Raw genomic sequence first — 17,485 nt, forward strand, 5'->3', positions numbered from 1 at the left:
CAGCCTGTTTGAAAGTTTGGACGGGAGGTGTTGGGAAATTCCAGTGAAATGGCTCTGTTTTTCCATAAAATCCAAATGGTTTGGGCTGGAAAGGACTTTAAAAATCAGCAGGATTCTGATTATTTTTAGGAGCAAAATGTTGGGAGAAGCCAGAGGAGGATCCCAGTGCCCCACAGGGAGAATTCCCTTTCCCAGCTCCTTTCCCTTCCTTCCCAAACCATTTCCCTGCTTGCCCTCCTCTGGTTCCCGTTGTTTTCCCACTTTTTCTGCAGGGAGTGGCGGCATCAATCCCTGTGATTGAATTCCTGGGGATAATTGGTCTGGAGGGAAAATGGAATGAAAAGCAGAGGAGGCGGATACGAGATGATTTTCCAGCTCCATTTAACTCCCAGTGCCGTGGGAGCGCTCGGATGTTCCCCAGGAACAGGCAGGGCCCATTTGTCCGCAGGGAAATGTTTAATTCCCGGGAAAACAGAGCCAATTTGTCAGATTATTGTGATTGTTCTCGACTGGAGAGAGCGAGGCTGGGATGATAAAAAACTCAGGAACAGCAGTGAGGAGCTGGGAAAGCTGCACAACCCCAGGGATGAGCAGCCTTGGGATGGGCTTGTGGGGCCAGGGCTCTCCGGCTTCTCTTCATCCCAAATTTTGTACCCATGGGTCAATCTTTCCTTTTCCTTTCCTTTCCTTTCCTTTCCTTTCCTTTCCTTTCCTTTCCTTTCCTTTCCTTTCCTTTCCTTTCCTTTCCTTTCCTTTCCTTTCCTTTCCTTTCCTTTCCTTTCCTTTCCTTTCCTTTCCTTTCCTTTCCTTTCCTTTCCTTTCCTTTCCTTTCCTTTCCTTTCCTTTCCTTTCCTTTCCTTTCCTTTCCTTTCCTTTCCTTTCCTTTCCTTTCCTTTCCTTTCCTTTCCTTTCCTTTCCTTTCCTTTCCTTTCCTTTCCTTTCCTTTCCTTTCCTTTCCTTTCCTTTCCTTTCCTCCCCTCTCTCTGAGCAGCTTTTCCCTGCTCCAGCTCCATCCTCAAATTTCAGGGAACATCTGCTGGGATGGAGTTATTCCACAGGTGGAAAAAGGTGGGAATTAAATAAACACCAGCAGCTGGGAATAAATTAAATCTCATTTGGGATGATGTCCCACAGGGAATGAATAAAAATGAAATGGCAAAAATCCACCAGGGAGGTGAACACAGTGTTCCCGTCGTGTTTTCCTGCTGGGATTTGCCAGAGGGAAAATGGGATCCTAAATCTGGGAAGTGCAGGGAACGGGATCTGCTGGAGCCTGAGGGATCCCAGCTCCCTCTGCTGGGATTGGGAACTGAGGCATTCCCACATCCCAGGCTGGGAAAAAGAAAGGGACAAAGGGATTGGATTTTCCGTGATAATTTTATGGAGAAATTATCTCATAAATCAAATTTTCCCTAATTTGATGAAAACAGGAGCAGGGAAATGGGAAGGGTTTGGAGTTCACATGAATAGGAAAAGCGAAAGGAAAGCTGGGATGATGCAATTCCCTTCCCAAAGTTCTCAAGCTGAGCCATAAATCCCCGATTTTCCAACTCTTTTTGGATGTCAGGGGTTGACAATGCCGGAGTCTCCTCTGGAATAAAATTCCAGCTGATTTTCTGCTCTGCAAGCTCAGCTGCTGCTCTGGAGAAGTAAAGGAGTTTTCCTCTGAAAACCAAATTTCCTCTTGGAATTGGGATTTGGTGTCCAAAGGATTTATGGAGGCTGGAGCCTCGTCCACCCCACCAGAGATTCACAATTCATATCCAGATTTTCTCCTCTCTCCTCGTTCCCTTCCCATCCCAGCTCTTTCTGGAGGAATCCCAGGTTGAGAATTTTATTTTTTAACAGATTTTTTTCAATTCCCACCCCAGAGCAAACGTCAGGAAGGAGCTGCCAGCTTTTCCAGGGATTCCCACGCAGGCAGGGCAGGAATTTCTGGTGTTTCCCTTAAATACCTCGGTGTTTGCAAGCTTTAGCAGATTTTTCCAGCAGGTGGCAAAGGATTTATTCCTGGAATTTTCCTCACCCACATTCCTGCTTTGCTTTCCCCATCCCGGGTTTCTCCAGAACCAGGAGAATCTTGGAGCTGCAGCTTTGGGATCAAAAATTCCCTGGAAATCAGGACAAGCACGAGCAGAATTCCTGCCCCAGTTTTTGCACCAAGCCAGCCCTACTTTTGCTTTATTTTCTGGAATTTAGGTCAGGAATATCCAGAAGCTTCCACGGCTCTTGGATTTTCCCGCCTGGACCATCCTGCAGCCACTTCAGGGCTATTTCCATGGGATTTATTTCCATGGGTTTTATTTCCATGGGATTATTTCCATGGGTTTTATTTCCATGGGATTTATTTCCATGGGTTTTATTTCCATGGGATTATTTCCATGGGATTCCTGGGATTTGGTGAAGTTTTTTGCTCTTTGGTGATGAGAAACAGAACCCAGGGGATGGATCTCTCCAAAATCACCCAGGAGTTTGGTGGATTTTCACAAATTTTCTTTCCTTTTTTGGGGAGAAAATTCCCTGATTTGCTGCCACAGCTGAAACGAATCCATCACCCCAAAAAAAAACCCTCACTTTTATTTTTTTCCCTAAAAATTTTTCCACTCAGCCCAAACTCCTTCCCACGATGGGGAAAATCTGGGATTTGCCCAGAAATTCCATGAGATTCCAGAGGCTGGGCTGGGCTTGGCACTATTTGGATTATTTTTATGTGTCTAAAACTTCGCCTCCCCTCAACTCCAAAGATGTGGGGTAAACCCCCATTTTTGGGGTAAAACCTCATTTTGGGGGTAAAAAGGAAGCATTAAAATGTTATTTTTAGTACTCAGGGGTGGGTTTGGTTGGAGAATTCCACCTTTCTTTATTTCCCAGAGGGATTTCAAGGATGGCTCCCGAAAATTGGCTGCTCCCGGGAATGGGGGGAGCAGGGTCTTATCAGCACTCCCCAAATCTTCCACATCTCCTTTATTGTGCCCTGTGGAGAAGCAGGAGAGGGTTTTGCTCCTGAATTCTTTCTTCCAGCAGATCTTTCCCAAGTGCATTCCAGAGGCGGTCATTAGGAAAAGGCTGAGATTCCCAGAATTCCCATTCCAAGAGCTTTGGATCCTTATGGATAAAAGCACAATTTTATTTTATTTTATTTTATTTTATTTTATTTTATTTTATTTTATTTTATTTTATTTTATTTTATTTTATTTTATTTTATTTTATTTTATTTTATTTTATTCTATTCTATTCTATTCTATTCTATTCTATTCTATTCTATTCTATTCTATTCTATTCTATTCTATTCTATTCTATTCTATTCTATTCTATTCTATTCTATTCTATTCTATTCTATTCTATTTTTTTAATTTCCATAAATGGGATTCAGAGGGATTTTGATAAGAGCTGGGCATTGTTATCTTCCCAAGTCAGGAATATTTACCGGAGATTCCCTCTGCAACTTGAAAATATTCCCAAAAATCAGCACTTGCAGTTCCTGAGGAGAAAAGCAGGAATGCAGGAGCCCTTTGCCTCCAGTGAAATTCTGTGAGCCCCTTTCTCTTCCAGACCTTTCCTTAATTTTTTTCCAAGAGTCTGGCATGGTACAAAATATATTTCCATGAATTTCCCCACGTTTCGGAGGCACTGGAAAGAAGGAATTCCAATAATAATGGGATTTTTCACGAGTTCCGGTTGGGCTTTGTCTGGGAGAACAATCGGAGGATGTCGGGAATTGTCAGGATTTGAATGGATTTATTCAAACCTCGAGTGAAAAACCATTTCAGCGTTGGTGGGTGGCACCTCGGCCGCCATCCACGATTTTCAGGGAACAATTCCATCCAGGAATTCTCGCTGCAGGCAATTAGAAGTTGCGGGCTCGTTTGGAAGTGGGAAAGTTTGATGGGATTTCAAGTCGGTGCAGCAGGAACGGAGCAGGAATGAGGCACTACTGAGTTCCAGCTTTCCCTGCCGATTTCTGGGGATTGGGAAACGTGGAATTAGGCCTGGAATAAATTCCCGCTGGGAGCAGGAGCTGTGGGGGAAATGAGGCCAAAAAAAGGGATTTTGGTGCGTTCGGAGCCTCTGCAGCACCACGGAGAGCGGCACAGCGCGACCCGCGGCCACTCCGAGAGTGGGGAATTCCAGCTGATGGGAGGAACAGGAAAATAAAGGTGAGAAAGGTCACAGGCAAGAGAAATCCTTCTCCAGAGGCTCATCCATCCTAAAAGGGATTTAATTTCTTGTTTTAGGCTCGACTTCTGAGCATTTATTACGGCTCGACTTTGAGTTAACTCATGGAAGGCTGCAGGAACAGGAAAATAAATCTGAGAAGGGTCACAGATAAGAGAAATGCTTTTCCAGAGGCTCATCCATCCTAAAAAGGGATTTAATTCTTGTTTTAGGCTTGGCTTTGAGCGCTCATTAAGGCTTGACTCTGACTCAAACTGACAACAGGTGGAGGAACAGGAAAATAAAACTGATAAGGGCTGAAGACAAGATTAATCCTTATCCAGAGGCTCATCCGTCCCAAAGTGGATTTAATTCTTGTTTAAGGCTTGACTCTGAGTTTAACTCATCTGAGGCTGGAGGAACAGGAAAATAAATCTGCAAAGGCTTAAAAAGGTCACAGACAAGAGGAGCCCTTATCCAGAGATTCATCTATCCCAAAATGGATTTAATTCTTGTTTAAGGCCTGGCTTTGGGCTCTCATTTAAGGCTCAGCTCTGAGTTTAACTGATATGAGGCTGGAGGATCCAATTCCAGGGGATCCAGAGGCAGCCACAGCTCCTCTGGGAATTCTATCCCAGCCCCTCCCCGCCCTCCCAGCCAGGAATTCCCTCCCCAAAATCCCACCAGCCCTGCCCTCTGGCAGTTTGAAGCCCTTCCCTGTGTCCTGTCCCTCCAGCCCTCGGGAATGTTCCCTCTCCGTGTTTCCCTGCAGCTCCGTCAGGCCCACACTGAGGTCACCCCAGGCTTCTCCTCTCCAGGTGAACATTCCCAGCTTTCCCAGCCTTTCCCTGTTCCTCCCATCCCCCTGCTCATCCTGCTTTTTGCTCTGTTGGGAACAGCTGGGAAGTCACGGAGAGAAAAACAAATTTCCAGCCAAGCTGCAAATCCCAAGCCCAGGCTCCCTCCGGGTGGTGAATCCACCCTTGGGCTTCGTCCTCCAAGGGAACTTCCAAGCTCAGAATTCCCGGCGGGAGCAGTCCTGGGCAGTGCCTGACCGGGAATCTCTTCCTGCATCCCAATTCCCTAGTTTGACACCAGATGGGTCTGGAATTCCCGCCCCTCGGAGAGGCTTTGGCAGGCGTTGATTTCCCTCCCTCCCTCCCTCAGGAGCAGAACAAAGGGAGGTGAAACTGCCTCAGCCTCGCTGCAATTCCCAATTTTCCAGCTACAATTCCCCATTTTCTTGCTACAATTCCTGATCTTCTCACTGTAATTCCCAATTTTCTCGCAGCAATTCCAGATTTTCTCACTACAATTCCCAATTTTCTTGCTACAATTCCCAGTTTTCTCGCAGCAATTCCCATTTTTCTCCCTGCAATTCCTAATTTTCTCGGCACAGGGAATGTCATGGAGTTGCTCCCAGTTGAGGGCTGAGCTTGGGTTCTGTGAGCTCCCAAAGTGCTCGGGCTGAACACCCAAAACCAAAACAAACCAAAACCAAAATCAAAACCAAAAATAGAAATAATAAAAATAAAAATAAAAATAAAAGTAAAAGTAAAAGTAAAAAATAAAAAATAAAGATAAAAATAAAAATAAAATAAAGATAAAGATAAAAATAAAAATAAAAATAAAAATAAAAATAAAAATAAAAATAAAAATAAAAATAAAAATAAAAATAAAAATAAAAATAAAAATAAAAATAAAATAAAAATAAAAATAAAAATAAAAATAAAATAAAGCTTCCTGCTGCACGCAGAATTCCTGGGAGAAGGAAAACCTGGGAAGCCGAGGCCGGGGCTGGGGTGGTGATGGATATCTGTGGATATCTCCGGAGCTCCGAGCAGGGGAGCAGCAGCAGACACATCCATTTATTTCTATGGCAACAGGAATAACTCAGGGCTCACCAGACCCCCAAATCCCAGCCGGCTTTGGAAACTCCGAGTGATGATTTCCACCCTGATCCCATGATCCTCCAGGATCAGAACAGAACCGGGGGGATTTGGGAGGGGTTTGGATCCCGGATCATGAATCCTGGGATGGGGCAGGCCGGGAGGGAGCACAGGGCTCATCCCAGAGGGGGATCGCACCCTGAAATTCAGGAATGTCCCCAAGGAGGGGACTCCACACCCTCCGTGGGGTCTGTTCAGGGCTGGGCACTGCCCAGGGGGAATTCCCCTGCCTGTTCCTCTGGAGATGAGCAGGGGACAGCCAGGAACAGAGAGAGGGACACACGGGGACAGTGAGGGACAGCCAGGAACACCCAGGGACAGACAGGGACAGACAGGGACACCTAGAGACACCTAGAGATGCCTGGGGACACCCAGGGACCCACAGGGGACACTTGGGGACACTCAGGGACACCCAGGGACACTCAGGGACATCCTGGGATCCACAGGGGACAACCCGGGGACCCACAGGGACACTTGGGGACACTCAGGGACACCCAGGGACACTCAGGGACATCCTGGGATCCACAGGGGACACCCGGGGACCCACAGGGATGCTTGGGGACACTCAGGGACATCCTGGGATCCACAGGGACACCCAGGCCTGAGGGCCCCTCCCAGCTGGGGCTCCCCTCCAGGCTGAGCAGCCCCAGCTCCCCTCAGCCTTCCCTGGGGCATGGGGATGCTCCAGGCCCTTCCTCATCCTCACATCTCTCCAGGCCCTTCCTCATCCTCAACATCTCTCCAGGCCCCTCCTCATCCTCCCTGCTGGGAACACTCTTCCCAAGGCACCCCAAGGTCCCGTTGTCCTCCCCGGCCGCAGGGACAGGCACACAGAGCAGGGCCAGCCCAAACCCCTCACTGGAGGCTTTAACCTCAATCTCAGCTCTCCTTCTCTCCACAATGCCATCAAAAATGTCACAAGCGCAAAGGTCATGAAATTTTCCATCCAGCAAAAGGAAAAAAAATCAAAAGAAACACCAAAAATAAAATAAACACAGAAAATTTTAAAATAAAAGAAACTGCCATCCCTGTGGGGTGCTGGCCCCTGTGTCACCGAAGGTCTCTGTGCCACCCATGGGTGCCAGGAGCTCTTTTCCCTCCCGTGTTTATCCCGAGGTCTCTGGAGCTGCTCTTTGCCCTCTGCCAGGGGAATTGGGCTCTAAAATCAGGATTATAGGGAATGCTCTCCCAGGCTTTGTGTTTATCCTGAGGTTTCTGGAGCTGCTCTTTGCCCTCTGCCATCAGACACTAAAATCAGGATTACAGGGAACGCTCTCCTAGGCCTTGTGCTCCCTCCATTCAGCCCCAACACGGCGCTGTTGGCTCGAGTGGGTAAAGAATTTACCTCGAGAGCTTTTGAAAACCCTGCCTGTCTCCCAGCACAGATCCCGGTAAAACTCCTTTTTCCCAATGTTTATTTACAGGAAAAGCGCCGCTTTCTTCAGGGCAGCTTCAGCACCAGCATGTTTATACAACAACTTTTTTTTTTTTTTTTTTTTTTTTTCCTAGCACAAAACGCTAGCAAATTCTAATAAAATAAATCCAAATAAAATAAAACAATTCCTCAAATTAACCCCACCCGGCTTCAAGCCGCCCCTCCCGGCAGGATCGCGGCTCGGCGATCACCCGTGGGCATTTTCCGGGCGTGCTTTGCCGAGCAGGTGATGCGGAGCCGCCTGTTTATCATCCCCAACTCTATTTTTATCGGATGACTCTCCCCATTGTCATGGCGAGAGCAGGCCGGAGTCTCGCTGGCGTTTAGCAACCCGTGCCCATAAATACATCAGCAGATTGAGCTCCAGCCTGACATGCCAGAGCGGCTTCTCCTCCCCGCGTTCGCACGTCTGACTCGAGCTCCCGAATTGAAAAGCCTCGGCTGAGGATTAAGATCAGCTCCGTTATCGGAGCGCGATGCTCTGTGCATGCTGATGAGGAGGGGAGCTCGGAGCTGAGCTCGGAGCCCCCCAGCCCGCCCAGAAATGGGGGGAAGCACCCGAAGGGGCGCTGGGAGCGATGTTTGGGTGCGTGGCAGCGCAGGGAGGAGCGGGGAGAGCTCTGCCTCACTTTTCCAGCACTTGTTGCATCGCAAAATGCTCCGAATTCCAAATACCTCAGCCCCTTCCTGCCCGGCGGGATCGCAGGGAGCTCAGGGGGGAGCGAATCCCTGGATTCTCAGCCCCGTCCTCCCAGCAGGGAGCAATTCCAGGGCCCGGCTCGGAGGCAGCCGGAGGAATCCCCCGCACACGGGATCCTCGGGAGGGGCGGGATGCGGGCTCGGCTCCCGGGCCGGTGTCAGAGCGCTCCCGCTGCCCCCGAACCGCCCCCGGGCTCGCCCCCAGCCCGGAGCCCGCGGGAGGCTCGGGAGGGATTTCTGGGGCTGGAGAGGAGCTGGAGGGGGGAACGCGGCTGTGCCCCCTCCCGGGAGCGGGGGAACGCGGCTGTGCCCCCTCCCGGGAGCGGGGGAACGCGGCTGTGCCCCCTCCCGGGAGCGGGGGAACGCGGCTGTGCCCCCTCCGGGCCCTCCCGGGAGCGGGGGAACGCGGCTGTGCCCCCTCCGGGCCCTCCCGGGAGCGGAGCGCGGACCCCGCACCTGGAGGGGCTCAGAACCCGGGCGGGTAAGGACAGTCCGGGGTGGGGACAGGGGTGGGTAACAGGGAACAGGGATGGGGGACAGGGAACAGGGATGGGGGGCAGGGATGGGGATGGGGGACAGGGATGAGGGACAGGGAAAGGAATGGGGGACAGGGAACAGGGATGAGGGACAGAGACAGGGACGGGGACAGGGATGGGGAACAGGGATGGGGTCAGACACAAGGACAGGGATGGGGGACAGGGATGGGGAGGGGGGCAGAAGCATCGAAAGGGGGACAGGCATGGGGGGTGGAACAGATATGGGAAAGGGGACAGACATTAAGAGGAGACAGAAACGAGCAGGGGACACACACACACACACGAGCAGGGGACACACACACACACGAGCAGGGGGCACACACACACACACACACACACACACACGAGCAGGGGGCACACACACACACACACGAGCAGGGGACACACACACACACACACACACACACACGAGCAGGGGACACACACACACACACACGAGCAGGGGGCACACACGCGGCGGGACCGGCGGGCAGAGCATCCCCACGCAGCGCTCCCGCTCCCCGCAGCGCCGCTCCCGGCTCCAGCCCGAGCTGCGGGCAGGGGGCGGCCCCAGGGCTGCGGCACCCCCGGCCCCTCCGAGCCCCGTCGCTCCTCCCGGGGGAGCGGCCAGCGCGGGGAGCGCTCCCGGCGGCGGCGGCGGGAGGGAGAGCAGCCCCGGAGCCGCAGGTAACCATGGCCGGGAGCCGGGCAGGGCCGGGGAACGGGGGCCGGGCTGCGGGGAGCGCTGCGGGGAGGATGCGGACCGGGCAGCGGGGGATTCACCCCGCTTTGGGCGGCTCGCTGGGGTCAAGGAGGTGCCGGAGTCGTCGGTGCCGCTTGTGGAGACCCCGAATTTGCCTTTCTGGGGGTGGCGGGGTGGTGATGGGGAGAGGAGTGAGTCCATCCGGGCTGGGGGGACGGCGAGGGGGACCCTCTGGGCAGTGGGGAGACCCATCCTTGCCGGGGGGTGCCCAGGGGGGTCCTCCGGCCGTGGGGACGCTGCCGCGTTCGGGGCAGGAGCAGCCCGAGCGGGGCCGTGCAGCTCCAAAGGGACCCCGAGGGCACCTGCGGGGGCCGTGCGGGCACAGCCCGGGGCCGCTGTCACCGCGGGGATGTGGCACAGCCCCGGCTGGCGCTCGGGAGCGACCCGAGCTGCGCGCAGGATGCTCCTCGGGGTAAAGCAGGCGGGGAGCGCAGGGGGGACAGCGAGCAGAGGGGTCAAGGTCAAGGGGACACGGTGGGGGTCAGGGGCTGGGCTGTCCCTGGGCTCCCTGCAGCTCCCAGGCTGTCCCCAGTGCCCGGAGCTCGGCATGGGAGAGCAGGGAAAGAACAGGGCTCGGGTGGTTTGGGCTCAAGCAGAGACTTTTTGTAGCCCTGGGGAGGAGATGAAAGCCCACAGGCGGCTGGGACCAGTCTGGGGGTGCAGAGGGACCCCCAGCTCCCGGGGACAGTCACCAGGGCTCGGTGGAGCTGCGCTGCTGGAGTGGGATGGATCCAAGCCAGAGACCCCAAATCCGGGATTGTTTTCCCCCTCGAGGCTCCTTTTCTGTTCCTGAGCTCCTTCCAGCGTAGGGCCCGGGGCTGTCCCTGCTCCCCCTCAGCCTGGAATCAGCGCTGCTCCACCCGTCTGGAATGTCCCCGAAATCCCCGCGTGTCCCTGGGTTGCAGCGGGGAAAGGCGGAAAGGAAACCCTGGGGGAAAAGCCCCGGGTTTGGGATGTGCCGGGTTTGGGAGCTCCACCCCAGCCCCACTGCCCGGCGGGAGGGCAGGGATGGAGCTCCACACCCTGCCCTGCCTGGGGCGGCTTCAACCCGGGGGAAAACCCAGCTTAAATCTGGGACCAAACCCAGCTTAAATCTGGGACCAAACCCAGGTTAAATCTGGGACCAAACCCAGGTTAAATCCAGGAGCAAACCCAGCTTAAATCTGGGACCAAACCGATCTTAAATCCGGGAGCAAACCCACCTTAAATCCGAGAGCCAAAACATCTTAAATCCAGGAGAAAATTCATCTTATATCCAGAACCAAACCCAATTTAAATCCAGGAGCAAACCCAGTTTAAATCCGGAGCAAATCCAATTTAAATCTGGGACCAAACCCACCCTAAATCCAGGAACAAACCAAGTTTAAATCTGGGGGCAAACTCATCTTAAATCTGGAACCAAACCGATCTTAAACCTGGAACCAAACCCAGTTTAAACCTGGAACTGGACCCAGCAGCGTTTGCTTTCCACGAGTGTTGGTGTGGCAGGAGCAGCCCAGCCCGGGTGAGCAATCCCTGAGCACGACCTAAACGTGTTTGGGGAGAGAAAAACAAAAAGGATTCAGCAAATCTTTTGTTTTCTGGGTTGTTTTAGGAGTTGTTTGCTCCTAAAAACAGGAGTGGCTTCTCAGGTGCTCTGGGAATGAGCACCTGAGGGGTAACAAGGTGGTGAAAATACAATTCCAGAAGGGTTTTTTAGGGTTAAAAGTGGGAAGAAGTTGTTGAATGTGGAATTCAGCTGATGGCTCTTCAGTCCCAGTTCAGAGAGAGAAAGCAATTTCATGTGAGAGGGTTTTGTTTTCAGCAGAGAAAAATTCATCATTCGGGTTTTGGGGCAACAAACGCCCCCTGAGAAGCACCAAAGGCAGATTTGTACAAGGGGAAAGTTCCTTTTCAGGAGAATCTGGGCCGATCCCTTTGATTTTTTTAACTCCAGGTGGTGGGATAGGGCTGGGAATGGGAAAACCGAGCTGTCCCTGCTGTGTGGGAGCTGCTGGATGGGTACAGAACATTTTTATCCCTCGGGAGCTGAGGCGGCTCTCAGGGTGATGCTGCATTTCCCTGCTGCTCCCGCCCAGCCTTCCCGGGATTTCTGAGTTATCCCAGGGCTGCTCCGCCTGCTCCACCCAAATCCAGGGGATGAGGCCCCACTGGGAAGCAGCAGGTGATGGACACAGAGCTCCAAAAGGGAAAATTTATCAAAAACCCGGGAATTTATTGCAGCCAGCTCCACGGGATGGGAATTCTGCTGCTGGGAGAGGATTCCTGGAGAGTTCTCCCGGGGTTTTTCCTCCCAAGACTGTTTGAAAGGCCTGGATTCCCCCTGGGTGTGTTATCCCTGATTATCCCGCCGCTGGAAGCAGCAATCTGCCATCCCGGGGCTGTAATTCCATTCCCAGCAATTACTGTGGGTGAGGGAGCGATGATTCCAGAGGCAAACAGGCAGCAGGATCCAATCCAGCCTTGGAAAATCAGGTTTCCTGCTGCAATCCTGCCTGATCCCTGCCCCGCTCTCATGCAATGCTCTCCATGGAGTTATTTTCGCTTTCCTGCTGTGACCAGAGCCAGGGAAAACTTCAGCCTTGATCTGTCTGGGCATCTTTAATTTTAAATTAAAATTTTTAATTCAATTTTCAATATTTGTTTTTCCTTATCCCTTAGGTTGGGATGATTTTTCAGCCACAGTTCTGTAAATCCCTGAGGTTTTTTTTCACCCAGGTTTATTTAGGAGTTTTCACAAATGTGAAATTCTAACACCATAACACCTCTGCTATTTATTCCCTGAATTTTTTTGGGAGGCAGGAACAGAGATATATTCAGCTGCTGTGGATGCTGATTTTTTTTTTTCCAGGATGCTGCTCTGTTAAAACTTGGAATTCTATCAGGGATTATTCCAGCTCTAAATTTCCAGCTGCTCAATTCGAAGCAGAAACCCCAGAATTTATGGACAACCCCAGGGTGAGGGGTTGGAAACCAAAGGGGAAAAAAAAGCTGGAGCAGAGGAAATCCCCTGGAGGCGTGTTCGTTATTAATCCATTAATTAAGAACACCAAACAAGGCTGGGAGGGATCAATCAGCGCGTCTTAATTACCTTTAATCACCATCTTTAATCACCCTTGGTGGAGGTTGGGGTGGTGCTGACAAAAGGAGCTGAGGCCAAGTCGTGGTGGTGAGGGACAGATCGGCACCTGGGCAGGGGGAAAATTCCCTGTGCTCATGCCAGGGAAAACATGGATTTACAGCTGCTCAGGGGGGGTTATTCCAGGAAAAATCCCGGAATTCTGGAGGTTGCAAGGCAAAGGCTGAGGGAAGAAAACGTGGAATGGGGATCTGGACTGGATTTGCAGATCTGGGGGAATTTGGGACATCAAATCCTGGGAATGGGGAGTGTCCAGATGGAGTAAATTCCTCCCTGTGCTGGGAACAGCAGGGAAGAGTTGGGAGGTTTCACATCGGAGCCTCAGGGAATGAATTTCCCCTCTGGAAACGCTCTGGGACATCCCTGGAATTGTTCACATCCAGGCTGGAGTGAGCTGGGGTAGTGGGAGGTGCTCGTGGATGAGCTCGGAGGTCCCTTCCCACCCAAAGCATTCCAGGGTTCAGGATTCCCTCCCCAATCCTCCTGACAGGGAATATTGCACAGCTCATCCCACGGAACAGAAATCCCGAGGGAAAGGTGGAAGTGCCCAAAAACCCCAGGGAAGAGCCCCAGGACGCTGAGGGGACAAAGTGTCCCTGGCTCCAGGGAAAGGCTCAACCCGGAGCTTCCTCTCCATGGAAAACACACCCGAGCCCTCCATGGAAAACTCTGGAATGGCAATGGATGGCTGGGAGGGCCCGAGGCCCTCTGCAAACAGGGATTTGGGGCTGGAGGATTTCTCCAGGGGGAGAAGAAATGGGAAGTATCCAAAGGAAAGAGCTCCTCTTCCCAGGGCCTGAACTCCAAAGGTGGTGGAAGGACCAGGATTGAAGGTGCTGTGGAATTCCTCCAGTCCCTCAGTCCAAGGATGTGCACTGTGGGAAAAGGGACTTTGGAAAATGTCCTTTCCCCTTTTTTAGAGGATGAGGCACACATGGCTGCCCCCCCGACCTTCCCTGCTGAGTTCCAGCTCTGCTTCTTTCCATGCATTCCAATTTTTGCCAGGCTCAGATGGAAAATTTGGCTTTTTGGGCCTAGCCTGGATGTGCTGAGCTTGCCTGGGAAGAGCATTCCCAATGTCTGGGAAGAGCATTCCCAATCCCAGCTCCATCCCAAGGATGCAGCTCTGTGGATGTGAGTTTATAAACCCTGACTGCCCCATCCTGCGTATTTTTCCTTCCTGTTCTTCCCTTCAGTGATGCCAATGAAAATGGGAATTTCCAAACCCCTCCCAGCCGAGGATGAGGGATCCCAGCTTCAGCTTTTCCCAGAATTCCCCCAGAAATAACCTGAGATTTGCTACAACTCAGGATTTCAAAATGAGTCAAAGATCAGGAATTAAAACTTCAATTTTTTTTTATCCAGAACTGGGCTTTTCCTGTGTTATTTTATCCCAGCACTGGAGTTTTCCTTTGTGGTTTTATCCAAGCTCTGACCCACTCCTGGTTAATTTATAAGGAGCGCGGTCCTGGCTGAGCTCTGCCTGCAGTGGGATGTTGGGAATTGCGGGGACCGGGGGGGAGATAAATCCCAAATATTCCAAGAGCGTATCCAGCTCCTCCTGCTCCATCCGCATCCCCCGGAGCTCGGGCAGCTCCCTCGGCTCCCTCTGCATTCCCGATTTTCCCTCCCCGGTGCGTCTCCACCCCGCCACGTGAGACACCCACTCCCCATCTGCGCGTCCCCGGCTCGGCGCATTTGCGATTCCTCCCGGGAGCGCGGGGACTCCTCCTCTCCCCCAGGTTTTCTCACCCCGGAGAAAGCCCAGCCACCGGCGGAGGAGGCTCCGGATCGCTCCTGGAGACGAGGAGCTTTTCCAGGGGCTGTGGGCTGGGTGTTTGCGGTTCCAGATCCAAACCCCCCGGACTGTGACGGGAATGTGATTGTCAGGTGACGGCAGGAGAAGCTGCTGGGTGTTTCTTCCACCTTGGCCAGGATTTGCTGTGGGGTTCGGTGCTTGAAATCTCTTTTAAATCTTTTTAGAGGTCAACTTTCCAAGATTTTCCACCTGATAAACACCTACATCCAACCCTGCTCTGACAAAAATACGGAAAAATATTCCTGGGAATCAGGCACGCTGCAGGAGTTGGACGTTCTCCACCTTTTTCAGAATGGCTGGTGGAATTTATTCCAGCTTCAAACCTGCTCAGCTGTCCTGGAGCTGCCCACTGCAGCTTGGGTTTTCCGCAGGGAAAAGGGATTTTTGGGATAAAAAACAGTTCAGGGTGAGAGGAGAGGGTGCAGGAAAACAACAAATAGTCTTGAGAGATGGAAAAAAGGAGTTTATTCCCTCCCTTCTCTGTGCACACCCTGACCTGGCGGGGAAGGTCTCAGATGTGATCCTTTCTGTCTTGGAGCTCAGGGATTTTTTTTCCAAGGGTTTTCCATTTTTATGGGGAGTTTTATTTCCTCCCCTGATCCCAGTTTAAAGCTGAAAACCTTCCACTATCCCAGGTGGCTCCAGGACAGTTCCAGGATGGGGCAGCCACAGCTTCTCTGGGAATTCTATTCCAGACCCTCTCCACCCTCACAGGGGAAAATCCCTCACGGTTACAGCCAGCCCTGGACCGTGTGAAAACGAAACAGAACCCGGGACCTGCTGGGATGAGCACTGGGAACCTCCCACTGTGCAATTCCTTTGTTGGGAACTGATCCCATCCCATTTCCTGGCCGAATAATCCAACCCAAAATCCCGAACAGAACAGAAAATGGAAGCGGTTGTAAAAGCCCGCTCCGAATTCACTCTTCCCAAATCTCTTTTCCTTGAAGTTTTGAACTTCTGAATGTTGAATTTTGAATTTTCAAATTTTTGCATTTTTGAATTTTTTGAATTTTGAATTTTTCCTTCCAGGAACAAGATGCCTGCAGAGTTTAATCTCTCCTAAGAGGAAAACCACGTAGAGAGAAAGAAACCCCAAAACACCATGGATCCTTTGTACTTTTCCGGCACTTTCAGCACGGAAGCCGCTCCCAGAGAGGCGAACTCCTCCCTGCTGCTGCCCAACGTGACGGAGAACGGGACGCTCCCGGAGCCAGCCCCGTTCCAGTACATCCACAAGGTGCTGATCCCCGTCTGCTACCTGCTGGTGTGCGCCCTGGGGCTGAGCGGCAACGCCCTGGTCATCTACGTGGTGCTGCGCCACGCCAAGATGAAAACGGTCACCAACATCTACATCCTCAACCTGGCCGTGGCCGACGTGCTCTTCATGCTGGGCCTGCCCTTCCTGGCCACCCAGAACGCCATCTCCTACTGGCCCTTCGGCTCCTTCCTCTGCCGCCTGGTGATGACGGTGGACGGCATCAACCAGTTCACCAGCATCTTCTGCCTGACGGTGATGAGCATGGACCGCTACCTGGCCGTGGTGCACCCCATCAGGTCCACCAAGTGGAGGCGCCCCAGGGTGGCCAAGCTCATCAGCGCCACGGTCTGGACCTTCTCCTTCCTGGTGGTGCTGCCCGTCATCATCTTCTCGGACGTGCAGGAGGACTTCCAGACGTGCAACATGAACTGGCCGGAGCCGGTCAACGTCTGGTCGGCGGCGTTCATCATCTACACCTCGGCGCTGGGCTTCTTCGGGCCCTTGCTGGTCATCTGCCTGTGCTACCTGCTGATCGTGGTCAAGGTTAAATCCTCGGGGATCCGCGTGGGCTCCACGCGGCGCCGCCGGTCGGAGCGGAAGGTCACCAGGATGGTGGTGATCATCGTGGTGGTGTTCGTGTTCTGCTGGCTGCCCTTCTACACCATGAACATCGTCAACCTGATCCTCATCCTGCCCGCCGACCCCGTCCTCGAGGGGCTCTACTTCTTCATGGTGGTGCTGTCCTACGCCAACAGCTGCGCCAACCCCATCCTCTACGGCTTCCTCTCCGACAACTTCAAGCAGAGCTTCCGGAAGGTTCTCTGCCTCCGCAAGGGGGACGGGGCGGAGGAGGGCGACCCCGTGGAGCACCGGCAGGAGAACAGCAGCCGCCTGCAGGAGTCCATGCTGACCCAGAGGAACGCCGAGTTCAACGGGCACATGCAGACCAGCAAGGTCTGAGGCACCGCGGGGTCCCCTGGGGGACTTGGGGACATCAAGGAGGGCACGGCCTGGCACTGCAGAGTGACCTTGAGGACTTGGGGACATCAAGGAGGGCACGGCCTGGCACTGCAGGGTCCCCTGGAGGACTTGGGGACATCAAGGAGGGCACGGCCTGGCACTGTGGGGTCCCCTGGGGGACTTGGGGACATCAAGGAGAGCTCAGTTCATGCTAAAGGATAACGTGGAGCCCCAGAAGCTCCAAGGAATGTTCACAGAGGGCTCTTCTCCCAGCTGGAAGTGCCAAGCTGTCGTGGTGTCCTGCTGGATCTGGTGTTTGGGACCACTGTGGGTCCTCCAGGGAATGATTTCCAGGCTTTGTGCCCCTCTAGTGGTGCAAACCAACACTAAGCCAGCTCTCATTCCCTTGTTAAGCTGGGTTTAAGGCTGCTTCGCACTGTGGGATCAGCTCTGAGCAGCGAACAGCTCAGCTGGGAGCTTTGGGAGCTCTTCAAGGGGATTTCTGAAAGGAAAATGGGATTTCTTCAGTTTCATGCAAAAAAGGCACCGGCACCGCTCTGGAAATGGGTTCTGATGTGCTGGGTGCTGCCTTTGCTGTGTTTTCCTGTCATTAAGCCATGCCAGGGAGCCAGAACAGGGCTCCTGAAGCCCTTCAGACACAGCCAGAAAGGATAAAAAACCAGGATTAGGAAAACATTTTGGAAAGGAATCAATGCACCTGTGACATTTCCACCTTCCCACACGATGAAATGCGCTGTAACCCCGTCAGGGTGGTGTCAGTGCTGATGGC

The 17,485-nt window shown here is 52.6% G+C and overlaps 1 protein-coding gene across 1 annotated transcript; it reads left to right on the forward strand.

Moving 5' to 3' along the window:
• The first annotated feature begins 15,579 nt into the window (after positions 1-15,579).
• Positions 15,580-16,695, forward strand: SSTR5 (somatostatin receptor 5). Its single transcript, XM_063414697.1, has one exon. The coding sequence runs from the start codon at positions 15,580-15,582 to the stop codon at positions 16,693-16,695; it is 1,116 nt and encodes a 371-aa protein (XP_063270767.1).
• Positions 16,696-17,485: the final 790 nt, after the last annotated feature.

The sequence above is a fragment of the Prinia subflava genome, chromosome 17 (genome assembly GCF_021018805.1).
Source record: "Prinia subflava isolate CZ2003 ecotype Zambia chromosome 17, Cam_Psub_1.2, whole genome shotgun sequence".
Taxonomy (NCBI): Eukaryota; Metazoa; Chordata; class Aves; order Passeriformes; family Cisticolidae; genus Prinia; species Prinia subflava.